A 17,566-nucleotide genomic window follows, 5' to 3' on the forward strand; every position below is an offset into this window, starting at 1 on the left:
GGTTGTCATCCCCCTTCTCCGGGCACGGCTTCCCTTGGGTTCCCTGCCGTTTTCTGCAGGGAAGCACAGGAATTCTGCAGGGGGTGGTCCATTTTCTGTGGGCGCTCAGTCCCACAGAATTCCCCCAGGAATAGATAATAGTGGTTCGGGGAAGCTTGGACAGCACCACTCACTTGCAGTATGCCTGACATTCCCCGACACTAAGGGCCTGATTCAAAGTCTATTGAAGACAGTGGATATCAAGATCATAGAATTGTAGGATTGGAAGGGACCTCGGGAGGTCATCTAGTCCAGCATGCATGGCAGGACTAAGTATTATCTAGACCATCCCTGACAGGCGTTTGTCTAACCTGCTCTTAAAAATCTCCAATGATGAAGATTTTACAACTTCCCTCAGCAATTTATTCCAGTTCTTAACCACCCTGACAGTAAGTTTTTTCTAATGTCCAACCTAAACTGCCCTTGCTGCAATTTAAGCCTACTGCTTCTTGTCCTATCCTCAGAGGTTAAGGAGAACAGTTTTTCTCCCTCCTCCCTGTATCAGACTTTTATGAACTTGAAAACTGTTATGTCCCCTCTGTCTTCTCTTCTCCAGACTGAATGAGCATCTGGTCTGTGAACCACTTCTGGAGAGGGTGTCATGTAAGAGGAGGCAGTTAATATACATTTCATGACTTTCCTGGAATGCAAATATTCTAGGAGCTGATTGAGACCAGTTTTGCTATGTTTTAAGCCCAGCTGAGAATAGCTAAATGGCTACCACTGTTTAACCACTTCCTCTATTCTATAGGTCTCCAAGCTCTGAGGCGAGAGGAACATTTTGGGGGGCGTGGTGTGGCCGAGGCCAACCCCCATCTGCTTCCTGCTCTGTTCCGGCCCTGCCCCCAGCCCAGCTGTGGCCCTGGCCCCTTTACCCCATCTGTGTGTTGTGCCCCCCCTCTACCCCCCCCACCAAAGGAGTCACAGCCCTACTCCCAGCTCTGGAGGGGGCAGGGGGTGTGGACAGGGTAAGCAGGGGGGCAGGGGGCACTGCTCTATTACAATTCTTTCTTCTTGCCAGGGAAATTTATAGTAACGGATAACCAAATAAGCTCATACATCTGCCCCATCAATAAATGGTTTTGGAAAATCTGGGATATACAAACAGGGAAATGTTTGTCTTCTTGTAAGCAGTATTCCCATACCAGTTCTGAAACCAAGAAATCAAACCTTGAGCCATTTTTTTACCTTTTATGAGAGATGTCGATCCCTAATCACAGTTAGTTATTGTCCTTTATACTTTTTCTGACCGTGATACTATCATCGAGGCATATCATTCTCTCCTCCCTAGTAGGTGTGATTGGAATGGACGCTGGAGCGTTGTCTCACCTGGTGGTGTCTCAAACTTAAATATTACATGGTTCAAACAAGAATCTTGGTTAGGGCTCCCATCCACTGAGGCAGTGCCATGCTAACCTTTGGGAGAGTGCCCAACCAAAGGCAGCCCAATCAGCAGTGCTTTAGATGAACATTCTGCCTATGCTATTCATACTGAAGTGGCAGATCTGGCAGATCAGAAAACATGAGAACTATGGAAACCACAACCATGTGTGCTATGTATACAGTAAGTGTCAAAGCTTCCGATGCTGCAGATACTACTCAAGTACTCAAAATAGTTAAGTCCCAAGCAGACTGCGAAGAGCTACAAAAGGATCTCAAAAAACTGGGTGACTGGGCAACAAAATGGCAGATGAAATTCAATGTTGATAAATACAAAGTAATGCACATTGGAAAGCATAATCCCAACTATACATATAAAGTGATGGGGTCTAAATTAGCCGTTATCACTCAAGAAAGAGATCTTGGAGTTATAGTGGATAGTCTATACATCCACTGCAGCAGCAGTCAAAAAAGAGAACAGAATTTTGGGAATCATTAAGAAAGAGATAGATAATAAGACAGAAAATATCATATTGTCTCTATATAAATCCATGGTATGCCCGCATTTGGAATACTGCGAGCATATATGGTCGCCCCATCTCAAAAAAGATATGTTGGGATTGGAAAAGGTTCAGAAAAGGGCAACAAAAATAATTAGGTGCATGGAACGGCTGCTATATAAGGAGAGATTAAGAAGACTGAGACTTTTCGGCTTGGAAAAGAGACGACCAAGGGGGAATATGATAGAGATCTGTAAACTCATGACTGGTGTGGAGAAAGTAAATAAGGAAGTGTTATTTACTCCTTCTCATAACACAAGAACTAGGGGTCACCAAATGGAATTAATAGGCACCAGGCTTAAAACAAAGAAAAGGAAGTAGTTTTTCACACAACGCAGTCAACCTGTAGAACTCTTTGCCAGGGAATGTTGAGAAGGCCAAGACTATAACAGTGTTCAAAAAAAGAACTAGATAAATTCATGGAGGATAGGTCCATCAGTGGCTATTATGCAGTATGGCCAGGGATGGTGTCCCTAGCCTCTGTTTGCTAGAAGCTGGGAATGGGCAACAGGGAATGGATCACTTGATGATTACTTGTTCTGTTCATTCCCTCTGGGGCACCTGGAATTGGCCAGTGTCGGAAGACAGGATACTGGGCTAGATGGACCTTTGGCCTGACTCAGTATGGCCATTCTTATGTTAGTATGTTAGTTAATAGCTGCTTAATATACAAAGAGATCTATATAGATCCTAAAAATACCAAGTACTCTATCACAGTTGCTTTAAAAAAAAAAGATATTATTTCTTAATGACTCGAGTTTGCTAATGTAAGTGGCTTAAGCACATGTCTTAGCACACTGCTCTTTTCCCAGTTAATTGCCTTTCATAAGAAAGGGCAAGTGCTCTTCTGATATGATATATGTCATGCAGATGAAGTACAGTTCTGGTGTGTATTTTTATCCAAGCAGACATGAATTAGTTGTTTACCCTGTTTTTGGAGTAAGGGAGTGAGGAAGAAATGTTAGCTTTTCTGGTGGTACTTGCACTTGTCTGCATTCTGCACCATTGATGGTAGTCAGAGTTTCTTAATTGAAAAAGCATTTAGTGTAATTTTAACATCAGTTCTTTTAAACTATAAAAAAATCATGGGAACCTTTAATGATCATGCAGCCTGAAGTCCTGTTATGAGAAGTAAATGGACTCCATTTAATAGCTGGCACTCACCCTGCCATAGCAGCTTTGTCACCCTTTGAGCTGGTATTTTAGGTACTGTACTCACTACAGTATGTTAAATAAAAGGCCAAAGCCACTTTTGGATTACCATTTATCTGACTTCTTCCAATAAATTTTTCTTGCACTGTATATTTTATTTATGACTTTCTATATAGTCAACCAAATTGGATTTGTTACTTTTAAATGCTGAATTGATACAGTAAAATTATTTATTATATTTCCAGCACTCAGGAGTTTAGATGCTTTATACTACCATAACTTGGAAATGTTGTCATTAAAGTGTGGTTACAGTTAGAAACGTGATTATAAATATGTTATTGGAGGCTTCCAGATTTTTAATACTGTCATTTCCACATCCATTTTTTCTTAGTTCACAAGTTAAAAGCTATATTTTCTTACTGCAAGTCCTGTACATTCATCCTGGGATCTACAACACACCCTGTTCTTTCTGCCTTTAATATTGATCCTCTTGCTTTGGCTTTTTTAGTATTTTTTAAGATTTTAAAGTGCGTGTGTTTTATGATATATTATATTTAAGTGTTTATTCAGTGTCCCAAGAGCTTTCTGATTGAAGAGGATATATATAAATACGATCTATAACTAAGGCTGTTTTAGTCATGGGTACTTTTAGTAAAAGTCATGGACAGGTCACGGGCAGTAAACAAAAATTCATGGCCCGTGACCTGTCCGTGACTTGTACTATACATCCTACTAAAACTTGGGTGCTCTGGGGTAAGGGGCAGCCAAGGAGCGCTGTGGGGGCTCTGGGGCAGCGGGTATCATGGAGGCACCACTGCTGCTGGGGGGAAGAGGTGGGGGCTAACGGGGCTGGCAGGCTTCCTACTCGGCTCCGCACAGCTCCCGGAAGCAGCCGGCATGTCCCTACAGCCCCTACCTAGGCAGACTCAGAGGCACGGCCGTGGGGGCTCCGCATGTTGCCTCTGCCCCAAGCGCCTGCTCCGCAGCTCTCGTTGGCCGGGAACTGCAGCCAGTTTGAGCTGCAGGGGCAGCGCACAGAGCTGCCTGGCAACGCCTCTGCCTAGGAGCCGAGGGAGGAACATGTTGCTGCTTCCAGGGAGCCTTCTCTCTCCCCGTCCCCTCTCTCCGAGGTAACCGCCACCCAAAGCCCTCACCCCCTCCCTCACCCCAAGCCCAACTCCCTGCATCAGCCCTGCGCCCCCTCCCATACCCAAACTCCTGCTGTGGGGGGAGGGGTGCGGTGGCCCGAGACTGGCCCAGCAGTGGTCGGTGCACCTGAGCTGCTCAGGTGGCCCCCAAGCCAGCCGCACTGGCCTCTGCAGAAGTCCTGGAGGTCCCAGAAAGTCATAGAATCCATGGCTTCCATGACCTCCGTGACAGACTCACAGCCTTATCTATAACTATTACCTACAGCAGTAAAGATTCTGAAGTCAGTACTGTTGACACTTTCAGTATCGGTGAATGAGGAAGAGAAGAACCCACTTTGCACTTCTATGTGATGGTTGCCAGCATTAAAATACTAATTTTCAGAGATGCCAAATGATGGCATGTTGAAATACTGAAGCATTTTCCTACAGTTACTGCTGCAGTGTGGGCCACGTAAGTTCTTACTTAGGTAGGCCGTTGGAATAGAAAAATGCAATGCTATCTACTCTAATAAGGAAATACACCAGTATCTTGGATAATGCTGTGGTGATTGAGGGTAAATGTCTTTCAAGGTGATATGTTGACTCTGCATTGCTCACTGTAATATAAGAATGTGTGTTTGTCACAAAAGCAAACAATGTGGCTTGGAAAACATACAGGATATAGATTAGTTGAATAAGAAGGTGCTATTTGGAAAATTCTGTAGACAACTCCACCCCACATGGTGCTTATGAGAGGAGCTGGAGCTTTTTGCCGCCAAACGCAGGGGCTCTCTTAGTTACTTTAGAATGCCATCCTTTTCTCCAGCAGAATCAACATTAGGACCTTTTGTAATTCCATAGGAACTCACTATAGCAAACTCATTCTGTCCTCTGCTGGACAAATCTCTGTCTTGCCAAGTACAGCTTATCCTGGAGCAAACCTGATTATATTAGAGCCTCCCAAGTCATGGAGCTTGTGCCTTAGTGTTCAACACTGGTGCACTATTCAGTTAGCAGTGACTGATTTCTTTTCCATCTTAGAGTTGTTTGAGATTTAGGGCAGGTCTACATTACACATTTACACTGGCGCAGTTGCACTGCTATAGTGTGTCTGGTGAGGACGCTCTAAGCCATCAGGAGAGAGCTCTCCCATCAGCTTAATAACCCCACTTCAGTCAGAGGCAGTAGCAATGTCAGCGGGAGAAGCTCGCCTGCCAACATAGCGCTGTCTACGCTGGGGGTCGGTGTTAAAGTTGGTATAACGATGTCACTCAGGGTGTGGAGTTTTCACACCCCTGCAAGACATAGTTATACTGTAGATGAAGCTATAGTGTAGGAACACAATTCTCAAAGTTAATGAGAACTGGTTGGCTAAATTGCAAGTATTTAAAATTTGGGGCAAAATTTCTCAAACACAGGATGGCTAATGTATTTTCACCATCTGAAGTTTTTTCCAATAGTTACTAGTTCCTTGTGTATTTTCTCTTTGGAAAGTATTAGAGAATCTCACTTTAATTCTAAATAGGTGTCCACAGATTTATCCAGCTGAGTTTTTTTGGGGAGAAAAGACCTGTCTCTGTTGTCTTCTATTCTGACACTGCAGCTTCAGAAGCCACTACCAGATCCCTTTTTGCCTCTGGTACCAAAAAAGATTCAAATAAGTAGCTACAAATTAGAAAACTGAATCAATGATTGCTGTTTATTTAACAGGGATTAGGGAAGTGTGAAAGCAAGAGGCTGTGCTACTGGATGTAACCAGGATTTTTGCAAGAGATTTACTAACTTCAAAGTATCAATGAGAGCTTGCAGCAGAATCTGTGGATATCATGGCAGAAGAATTACTCATTCAGTTTCAGATACAAGAGCCTGTTGGCTTCAGGATACTAAATTTTGTTCTCACTCTTTGAGAACTCTGAACTTATCTTGGAACAGTTCCTGACTTTCATCCTCCAGCTGGTTATAAAAGATTGTACAGGAGCTGGGAAAGCTTTTACAGTTTCTCATATTTAAAAAGAGAGAGAGACAATCATATCCAAGCCTGTTAAAAACAAATATAGAGGCCAGCTTGAACAGTCTCCTTCCAAAGTTTTGCCACTATATCATCTTCCTGGCAGCCTTTTCTGCTCCCCTCCTCCCTCTCCTTTTCCAGGCAAAATCTCTGCTCTAGGGAAAGAAATATGTCTCTGTGTTTTGGCAGAGAACCGCATCAAATGATTGAACTGATGAATAGGCATTTCTACTGTATCTCCTAAGGCCTTGTTTTCTGCCTTTCATTATACCTCACATTTTGACAAATGGTGAATTTTTTAAGCCAAAAGTCTCCTGCTTACTAACAACTTCTCAGTTGAGAGATTGAGCAATGCTTAATTTAAGATGAAGCACAGCTTTGTCAATTCTCCACTTTCCATGATGAATATTTTAATATAGTATAGTTTCAGATTTCATATATCATCCTTCTGCCACAGCACAGGGTAAAGATACCTTCAAATTGGAAATCTTTTTCTAGCAATTTGGGTGACTTTTTGCATCCCAAGGATATTTCTTTTCATATCACTGGAGCTCTTATAGAACCTCCAAGAAATATTCTAGACATTTTATTTGTTCTTTTCGGTCTTAATAGTTCTTCTAGGTAACTCTTTCCCTTACGTTTGCTTTTCCTTTGATAGGTCTCTTCATGTCACTGAGACTCCAGTTTAGAAAACCATCATTATTCAGGACTGCTCTTACGCACATGACTGAGTCCCACTGAAATCAGTGCTTTCTTGATTTGGATCCTTAATGTGTTACTGAATGAAAAGAAAAATGTTTTATTTCTGCATAGCTTTAGAAGATCTAGATTTCCTAGCTAAAATATCTATACTAGCATGAAACTGGAAGAAGTGCAGTGACATCAGAAGTTACAGAACAAAATACCCCAGCCAATGAAAGAAATTGCCATATTCTAATATTATCTATCCGGGATGAAAAATTGGAGTCCTGCAATGACAAATGATCTGCTTTTTCAATTAGAGCAGGTGTTCTCAAACGGGGGGTCGGGGCCCCGCAGCAAGTCGCGAAGTGATTACATGGGGAGGGGGGGTTGTGAACTGTCAGCCTCCACCCCAAACCTCGCTTTGCTTCTAGGCTTTCTAATGGTGCTAAATATACAAAAAAGTGTTTTTAATTTATAAGGGGGGGGTCGCACTCAGAGGCTTGCTATGTGAAAGGGGTCACCAGTACAAAAGTTTGAGAACCACCGAACTAGAGGCTAATCCTGCAATGCCTTAGTAGCTGGTAGATCATTAGTATTATTTGTCTGGAAAGTGAAAACAAAAATTAGTTCTGACCTTTGGAACTGAGAGTCAAAATGTTAATTTCCAGTTCGTGTCTGATTCAGTACAGTAATTGTTTCTGCTCTGAGTATAAAACAGTTATTGTTCACTTTGGAGGTAACTCAGCCTAGATGTTTCTTTGCATAAATATTTTTTCCAGTGTTTTCTGTTTTCTGACATTTGTTAAACGTACTCCAAATCACTCAGTGTATCTTCAGGAATTCAATTTGTATCCAAATAAAAATTGCTGAAATGATCAAACCAAAAATAAATGCTGACTACTATCAGAGAGACATTATACCCTATATGATGCACAGAGGTAAATATAGGTTTGATTCTCCTTTGTCTTCCAGTTACTGAAGCATTAATATCATGGGCATCTTTTGTTTGAAATATGATAGCAAAATGCTACTATGAAACTAAACCACTGTTTTTGGTTTTTGTTGTAGCTACATTATACACATCCTGTATCTTGCTGGGAGTATTCCTGAATAGTAGCATACCTATATTCTTTGAGCTTTTCGTGGAGACGGTCTACCCTGTTCCAGAAGGAATTACGTGTGGCGTTGTCACCTTTTTGAGTAACATGTTTATGGGAGTGCTTTTGTTTTTTCTCACATTTTACCATACAGGTAAGAAATATGAGCTATTTACTAAATGTAATTCTCTGTGAAGACATTCTATAAGGGGTCTATTTTGGCACTAGTGGGAGGAGGATTTACATACCGAACTCCCATTAATGCTAATTCTGTGCATAAATCTCCTGCACATCAGTGGGAAAAAAGACTTGTAATTGTTTGTCTTTACATGCATGCCAATTGAAGAATGAAATCCTTTAGTTAAAAAACAGATATCCAGACTTTGCATAGAACTCACTGCAGCAGGAAGCTATTGAGATAAACATGAGGGCTGGATTTTTACAAAGAACTGGATAAATGTTCTGGCCATTAATAACATTTGTAGCTATTCTAGATAAAAGAATAAAGCTAATCCAATCTCATGCTTCAAGGTATAAACTGCTCGCCGGTGGTGGGCAGAAAAGAATTTCTCCTCTGTCCCCACAATGTTTATCATTGAACACATGGCTGGGTGAATTATTGATGGTGGGAGGGAGTTACCTTCACAAGATATTGGCCACTGCTCTGAGTCAGAATACTGCAGTAGATGATGTGTAGTGGTCTAATATGCTAAGGTAGTCCTTTGTGTTGATATTTCCAACAAATTCTTTGTAGTTCCTTTATTATATTCATCTCTTGTGTATTATTTATTTGGTCACATAATATGTCATTGTAATTTTGAGTGGTATATCTTGCAGATTATATTTGCATTTAGATACGAGTTACTATGGTAACAATATGAAAACCTAGATAAGTTTAGAATAAAACCCTGCAACCTCACTAATTCTTCTTTTTAAAGTTACAAATTGCTATTTTTATATGTAGAGATCAGCAAGGTTAATTTTTCTTTCGTGGTACAAGAAGAATACTTTCAACCAAAATGTATGTAGTTTGCTTTGTAAATATAAAATCTTATATGAATTCTAAGTATAATTGTCAAGACACCTCTTAATTAAAATGTTATGTTCCTAGCCAAGAGGAAAGTGGCAAACTTCACAGTAAACTGTATTTTGAAATTAAGAATATTAAATTATTGGCCAGACTTTCAGATGTCTCAACTTAGTCTCTGGGTTTCTACCTACAATTAACTGTAAAAAGGAATAATTGTAAATTCATTCTAACTTCTAACTACTATTTTGTAGGTGTAAGCTGATAGAAATCTAAACTACATTTGTGGCCTGAAAATTAAAAGCCAGTTTTTCAACAATGGGCCTGTATCTACCAGTTAAAAGTGATTTGATGTTTGTTTAGGAAACTCGTTCAAATTGCAATGATTCAATCAAATCTATATTGAGAATAGTAGTGGATGTGAACTGCATTAACACAAATATGATTGTTTCCAATATTCACAAATGAGTTGGCAAGATGAAACAAAACAAATTTGAAATATTTTCAGTGTACTGTACTTGTAAATGATAAAGTCCATTGTTACGAATTCATTTTCCATTGAGTATAAGGATACAGTACATAGTGCCAAATCAATGGGTCTGAGGTCATTTTACTAAAAATAATTATTATAGTATTCTACAGTAATACCTCAAAACATGGCAGTAACATGTTGGAAAAATCATGATTTTGGACCATAATTTAGAATACTGTAGTACTTTTTTCCAGAAAGGATGTCAATAAATACACGTGAATGCAAACATGGAAAAAGCATAAGCTGTAGTCTTTTTTTTCCAAAGGAAGAAGCAGTAAGTTACACTGTTACCTTCAAGATAATGCATTCTCAATGATGCAGTGTCTCAAATTACTAAAAGCATGATCATTTATATGATCTCTAAGGTTTGATCAATGTCCATTTGATTAAATTACTGGCTTTGTTACCAAAAGAAAAATCCATTGGAAAATGAAAAATGATTTTGTAATAAAAATGCTTCCTTTTTTAAATCAGTCTTTTCTCCTCTGATTTACATACATCTTTTACTGTCAGTCCAACTAAAGTGCAGTAGAATTCTAGGCCTCTGTGTCTCACTTTCAAATCATATAATCAGTCACTAGTTTTCATTCTGATGTCTCACCTCTCTTCATATTCTGATATTAGTGCCCAATTACTCAGGCTATTGGGGAGCCAGTCATTAGAGTTTTCTAGCAGACTGAAGATTCTGATGCAGATGATTAGAATGTGAGATTTAAGACTTTAGAATCCCTAATCTAACTTCTTAGCACTGTATTCTAGTATCAAAAGCCCAGTCTCTCCATATTGTTTCATGTTTTCTTCACTGTTCTAGTTTTTTTGTTTTTTTTAAACTTTGGACTTTTTATAATGTGTTAGCATGAATTGACTAGTGCTCTAATGATTTTTGTAGTACAAAAAGAGAAGGTTTAAAATAGGTCATAAAATTCTCAGCCTTTTTCGATGTTTGATTTAGATTATGTTCAGTCTAGTTAAGCACAAGTATAATTTTCTGAGTTAGGTAGTTAGTTATGTGAGGCATGTTTCTGATAACTTCTGGGAATACAGCAGTCCTACTTAAACTAACAAAGAGTTTTAGTGAGGCATGTCTAAGTTTACTACATGAATAGAGACGAGTTTTTACGGGGTAGGTTTTGTACTGCCATTTTCTGGGGTTTGGTTTCTCGAGCTTTCTGATGTTGTGTTTTTGCGTTCCAGAACATACATGGTGCTTTACCTTTAGCCACATGAATTATGGATTAAACTAAGCAGCAATGCTGGAGCCTTTAATATGATTACTAAACCATAAGAGAGCATTTAGAATTCTGTAGAAATACTGAATGAGGCAAAAGACCATCCTCCAGTAAAACTGATGCTTCTTCAGTAACTTATGGCAGAGACAAAGTACTAAAACAAAGGGAATTGCTATGCCTTTGCTTTCTGATTAAAATGGCTAAACTAATAAATATTGATCAGTGGGGAGGATTCTTCAAACCTACAAGACGCACGCTCTTAAGAGCTCTTACCCATTACATTTAATTGTTACAAAGAGGTCTCTTGAGAGTTTTTTATGGGACCTTTATAACTTTAATAGTTTTACTGCACAAAAGTTTCTGTTGAGAAATTAGCTTTCCAATCCAAATTATGTAGCTGAACTGATGCATAATCAAAGTGCTGTTTATTATCCTTTTCATATTTTAGCCAGTAGAAATCTAAGGACTTGGGTACACTAACCCTTAAACGAGACCACGGCATGATAGGGTGTGAAACTATCCAGCTCTAGCTGGGTATACCCTGCCAATGTGTGTTAACAGTTTGCTAGAGCACTTTGAGCTAGTTCTGTTTCAGTGAGGACTAGATCAGAGTGCTCTAATTAATGGTTAACATGTGTCACCATTGTGTTTGTTTTAGAGTAGCAGCCGTGTTAGTCTGTATTCGCAAAAAGAAAACGAGTACTTGTGGCACCTTAGAGACTAACACATTTATTTGAGCATAAGCTTTCGTGAGCTAGAGCTCACTTCATCGGATGCATTTCTTATTGTGTTTGTGAATAGTTAGACTATGGCAGCTTTCCACGGTGTATGCAATTGTTTGTGTAGACAAGTCCTAAGAAGCAATTAGACTGCTGTTTAAGGTTGGTTTTCTTTTCCCTACTGTCATCACTGAAAAAGTTTGCAGATGACTCAAAAATTGTGGGAGTGGCAAATAATGAAGAGGACAGAGATCACTGATTTAGAGCAATCTGGATCAGCTGGTAAACTGGGCAGAAGCAAATAATATGCGTTTTAATATGGCTAAATGTAAACGTATACATCTAGGAACAAAGAATGTAGGCCATACTTGCAGGGATGGGGGGTCTTTGTTCTAGGAAGCAGTGACTCTGAAAAAGATCTGGTGGATCATGTCATGGTGGATAAGCTGAACATGAGCTCCCAGTGTGATGCTCTGGCCCAGAGAGCTAATGCGATCTTGGGATATACAAACTGGAGAATCTTGAGTAGGAGTAGAGAGATTATTTTACCTCTGTATTTGGCACTGCTTTGACCACTGCTGGAATACTGTGTCCAGTTCTGGTTTCCACAATACAAGAAAGATGTTGATAAATTGGAGAGGGTTCAGAGGAGAGCCATGAGAATGATTAAAGGATTAGAAAATATGCTTTATAGCGATAGACTCAAGGAGCTCAATCCATTTAGTTTAACAAGGAGAAGGTTATGAGGTGACTTGATTAACAGTCTATAACTTTTAATAGTGAGAGTAAATAACCATTGGAAAAGTTTACCAAGGGTCATGGTGGATTCTCCATCACTGACTGTTTTTAAATCAGTATTGGTTCTTCTTCGAATGATGGTCCCTATAGTATTCCACTCAGGGTTATACGCATGCACCCAGAACCAGAGCTTTTCAAAATAGCAGTTTCCATTGCTCCACACATGCACCCTTGCTCCACCTCATGGTTTTGATTGAAGCAATAAAGAGTGAGGCAGACCGACCATGGCCTCAGTTCCTTCTCACCACCGCATGGTCTGAGTCAGAGCCTCTTCTGTTCTCTCTTCTCTTGTGACGCACTTTCCTAATTTCAGGAGAAAAGACTGTTTTATTCTTGTATAGTTAGTGTTTTGTTATTTTTGTAGTAGTTTTAGTGGTAGTGGTAGTTCAGGACTTTAAGGATTTTGGGAAGCCATTTTTGCCAGTTTCCTGCCCTCTTCCCCATCAGCACCCACACCTGGGTACTGAAATATGCCAAAGATACCAGAGTTCAAGATCTGCACTTCCTGCCCTCGCTCGTTTCCCATCAGTGACTAGCACCAGCGCTGCCTTTGCTGCTTGGCGAAGCCCACATCGCATCCAGGTGCAGTATCTGTCTCTCCTTCCCAGCCCATATCCAGGAAGGCTGTGCTCTCCATCTCAGGAAACACCTCACAGATGTTGCCATAAGGCCGCGGTTGGATCCAGGCTGGGGAGCCCCTCTCTCCCTGAATATTGACCTGAGCATCAAGAAGCGCACCTCCTACCATGGTGCTCCAGTCCAGTTCTGTTGGTACCAGCACTACGGACCCTGTGCAGGGGCCTAGCCATGAGGCAAGGAAAAGTGCATAAGCATGACAGTAAGTCTTCCTCAAGACCTATGAAGGATGCTGCATCCTCCATGGGTTCTAGCCACGGAAAAGTGGCGCATTCCACGGCATGTAAACACAACAAGAAGTCACATAGAACCTTGGATCCGCCGATCCTGGTTACCGAACTGCGTACCCCTTCCGGATCGATACCCCCAAAGTCATGGGAATCATTGGTTCAGAGGCAATCCTCCATTCCTGCCCTGGTTTTGGCCCCAGCTCTGTCTGTGGAGCGCATGCTGCTGACACTAGGGAGGCTCAAGTCAGCTCTTGGTCCTCCTGAGCTGTTTGACCTAGATGAGGTGAGGTCCCACGTCTCCTGGTGCATTCTCCTCATCAGAGACCCCACTCCCCAGCTTTGGACTTGCTGCCTTCGGGTCATGTTTCTGAGCATTCTCCTGAGACTCACAGGGTTCCGACTGACATATGTAGGGAAGCCACATGGAGTTCAGCACATATCTTTTCTTACCATTATGCCCTAGAGCAAGACTCTGCGATGGGTGCCTCATTCAGTGCGGCTGTTCTCCATTCCACAGTGCCATCTTCTTCCTTGCAGCCTCCCAGCTAGATACTGCTTGTCAATCACCCTCAGTGGAATACAATAGGGTACATCACTCGAAGAAGAAGAGAACTTCCAGTTACCTGTAATTGGAGGTTCTTTAAGGTGTGTTGTCCCTATCTCTATTCCAATCCTGCCCTCCTTCCCCTCTGCTGGAGATCTGTTCCATTTGCAGTGGAAAAGGAACGGACAGTGCAAACAGTGTACCCCACCCTATATCACCTTGGTCGAAACCATGAGGCAGAGCAAGGGTGCATGCGCGGACCAATGGACACTACTACTTTGAAACGCTCCAGCTCCAGGTGCATGGCACCACGCGTATATCTCTTAGTGGAATACAGATAGGAACTACACATCTCAAGAACCTCCACATATAGGTAAGTAACCTCCTCATATTTTTCTAAAAGTTCTGTTCTAGGAATTATTTTGGGGAAGTTCTGTGGCTTGTGTTATACTGGTGGTCTGACTAGATTATCATAATTGTGTCTTTTGGCCTTAGAATCTATGAAAGGTGAATTAATAAGTTAATAAATTAATTAATGGTATTGAGGTTTTTTAAAAAGAAATCCGTAACATCTCATAAAATATTTCATCCACCTCTCAATCCCATACATTGTTACTGTTTTGCTATTAGAGCAGAGCTAGCTTAAAGCCATCAGTTAAACTTTTAGTTTCCAGTATTTAAGTCCTGATTGCTTCGACGGTGAAGATGTTATATGAACTTCTGAAACTGCATTTTTTGTTTTGTTTTACAGAGTTGTCCTGGTTCAACTGGTGCCTACCAGGATCATGTTTGCTTAGCCTACTCCTCATTCTGTGTTTCAGGGAATCCTATGATAGACTTTATCTTGATGTCGTTGTCTCAGTTTAATAGCACAGAAGTGACAGAGTTTTGAGAGAGACTGGAAATCGATGCTGCATTCTGCACATTGCTTGGAATTGCACAGTTGTATGGCGGAAAAAGCAAAGAAACTACAAAATTTTAAATGTGGTTTTACCAGACTATGAAGCTATTTTTTTAAAACATCTGTTGACTTGATCTTTATTACAGACTTGATAAACAGTGTGGTACAGTTGGGAATAAGAGTATCCTAAAATACACAAGTGGACTATATCTGATGTGTATATTCTAGTCAGAACTGTGATATCTTATTTAAAAAACAATACTTGCAGCTATTAAGTGTGCAGATTTTCTGTGCCAACTCAGACCACTTAAAGAGATGCCAAGGTACCAGTAACCTTTCCATCTTCTATCAGAATACGAATAATGAATAACCTTTTAAAAAACATCTATAACTCAAATAGGTAACACATTTAAATATTAAAAGGCCAGCAAACATAGAAGCTAAAATAATGTGGTTTTGCTGCACTACACTATGTTCTAACAAAGCCATTTCTGGTGAGACTTTGGTACCTGGGTTTTCAATCATATTGACTAATCTTAGCAGTCCTTGCACTGTTGTTAGAAATGCTTCAAGTTTCACTCCAGAACAAGTGTGTACTGAATGGTAAGTGCAGTTTTAGTTATACAGTAGTTGCGACTAAAAGTCACCATAGCTGACAGTAGCATCTGAAATTCTGCAATTTTTCCATATGCTTAGAATAGGAAAGAACTATGGTATCTTAGATGTCTCTGTTGATAAAGGTTGATGATGTAATGGACACCACTATACTTCTCTTTCATCTCCAATTAATACTGTGAACCCCAATTTCATGCCACTAAATAATGTAGGTGTGTAGAGCCAAATCCCCTGTTAAGTTTAGGTTTAGTAAAGGTTTTAGGGTTTGGGCTATAGTGCATGTGTATTTTTAAGATTAGTTTACAATTATGGGTACCTAAGTTATGTTTTTTAAATATCCAGTTCTTTAAAAGTGGCATTTTTCTGAAATGTCTTTGGACTTTGTGAGGTGCTCTTGTTAGCAGCGAAATGACAAATCATGTGGAATATTTTGTTTCATGAATTCTGTCATAATCTGGGAAGTACAGTGCCAAGCAGAAAATTGTGGTCAGTCTGGCCCTTACTTGAACAGAGCTATTTAAGACACTTTGAGTAGTTTTTTAACTCAATTTTAAACTGATTAGTAATTTCTGAATTCTTATAATTCAGTTCAAAAATATTTACGGCATTTCCATTCTGAGTATGTTCCTGTACTCTGTGTAATGTGTGTGTGCACATGTATATTTGAACAGATGTGTGTGTGTATAATATTTATATGTTGTATATAATTATATAATATATAAATATTGTATGTAGAGTGTGTTTATAGGTTTATTTAAAAATCATGTCTTTGGATGGGGATATGCCACTGTTTGTAACTAAAGCCATTATTTCAGTGAATGAAGTTGCACCCATATACCAACTGTGACATGAGTTTTATTTCATTGGATGAATGTCTTTTCTTAATGTAGCTATTTGATATAGAGGGGTATGTACATGTTTGAGGGCATTGGCATGTAATATTCTGCTTCAGTGAGAAATCTGAATCAAACGCACTCCACTCCTGTGAGGGGCTCTGCTCTGCCACTTGTGAGTAATACAGCCACTGTAACTCAAAAAAATAAAAGCTGAACTGTGCATTACCCTTCAGCTATGTATCCATTTGTTCTGTCTGCCCTCATTAGAGAGTGAATATTTCATTGACATTTTAAATTCAAAATTGTATTCATGCAGTAAAATGAAATAAGTTATTTCAGATCATCTGCTTTTATTGTTTTCAATGAAATGGGCACATTTACCATAGCAGGTAGTGGGATGTTGTGACCTTGTTTATTGGCTACATCAGCTATTACAAGATCAGAGTTATTCCTTGAAAGGCACTAGTCAGATAATGGAGCTACCTGTATTGAGATATCCTAAATAAATTTAATCAGCGTGTTCAAGCGGCTGAAGAAAACTGGTAAAGTACAGTTGGACATATCCTTTTACCGTCTTCACCAGTTGATTGGTACAAAGGTGTTAACCATCCAGCTTTCTTGGCTATGTTCTACTATATTTAGCTAAAGCCACCACTCTACAGTCCTTACTCAACCAGCATTTCCATTTGAGCCTGATGGAGCTTTTGCCTGACGAAGAACTACAGGAGCAGATCCCAATTATATAAAGAAGTTCTCCCATAGGTAAGAGTCTGCTGCTATGATAAATAGAAATTAATTTTCAGACTTGAGGACTTCATCAGATCAACATATCTTTGGGTGGCAGGTGGGGGAGAATGTGTTGGAGGACAGAGGATGAGGGAAATATAAAATACTGTGGCTTTGTTAGAGTGCACTTTGACATGATCTTTAAAATAGCTCAGATCTTCATTTGACTGCACAAAAAGCATTCTCCCCCACTGAATCCAAGCCAGCAGCCCTTACTCAGGTAGAAATCCAGCTGAAGCCAATGAGAGTTTGCCTGACTAACAATTACCAGAGCAGGCTAGCTGTTAGTATATGTGACTTTGTGAGGGTAAAAGTTATCTTGGTTAATCAGGTCTTACTGAAAGAGACAATGGGAGGGTTTTAAATATTGCTTATATATTAATATTGAGTAGTCCCAGAAAAGATTCAGAAATTAAATATAAAATATTTCATATTTATTATTCAGCAGTAAAAAAGCACATCAATTTTTGGAAGTGCAACTTAGTTTTAATTGTCCCTCTAATTTTCAGTGAGTACTGACATTGATTGAAATCAAACACATCTGACCATAACTGTAATTGATTTTAACAGGAAAATACTCTCAGAAAAAACAATATTCCCTTTCTCCTCTTGGCTGTGAGTTATTTCCTGTAGAAATCCAGAAGAGCAATTTTTCCTAGCCCTGAT

General features: G+C 39.9%; 1 protein-coding gene across 1 annotated transcript in view; it reads left to right on the forward strand.

The window, feature by feature from the left end:
- Positions 1-16,932, forward strand: part of SLC49A4 (solute carrier family 49 member 4) — a 146,553-nt gene extending 129,621 nt beyond the window's left edge. Inside the window, exons 8-9 of the mRNA XM_077830200.1 lie at positions 8,019-8,201; positions 14,514-16,932. Coding sequence (XP_077686326.1) covers positions 8,019-8,201; positions 14,514-14,629 — 299 coding nt within the window. The 3' untranslated portion in view covers positions 14,630-16,932. The remainder of the gene's footprint in view (positions 1-8,018; positions 8,202-14,513) is intronic.
- Positions 16,933-17,566: the final 634 nt, after the last annotated feature.

This window comes from Eretmochelys imbricata, chromosome 11 (genome assembly GCF_965152235.1).
Source record: "Eretmochelys imbricata isolate rEreImb1 chromosome 11, rEreImb1.hap1, whole genome shotgun sequence".
NCBI classification, from domain to species: Eukaryota; Metazoa; Chordata; order Testudines; family Cheloniidae; genus Eretmochelys; species Eretmochelys imbricata.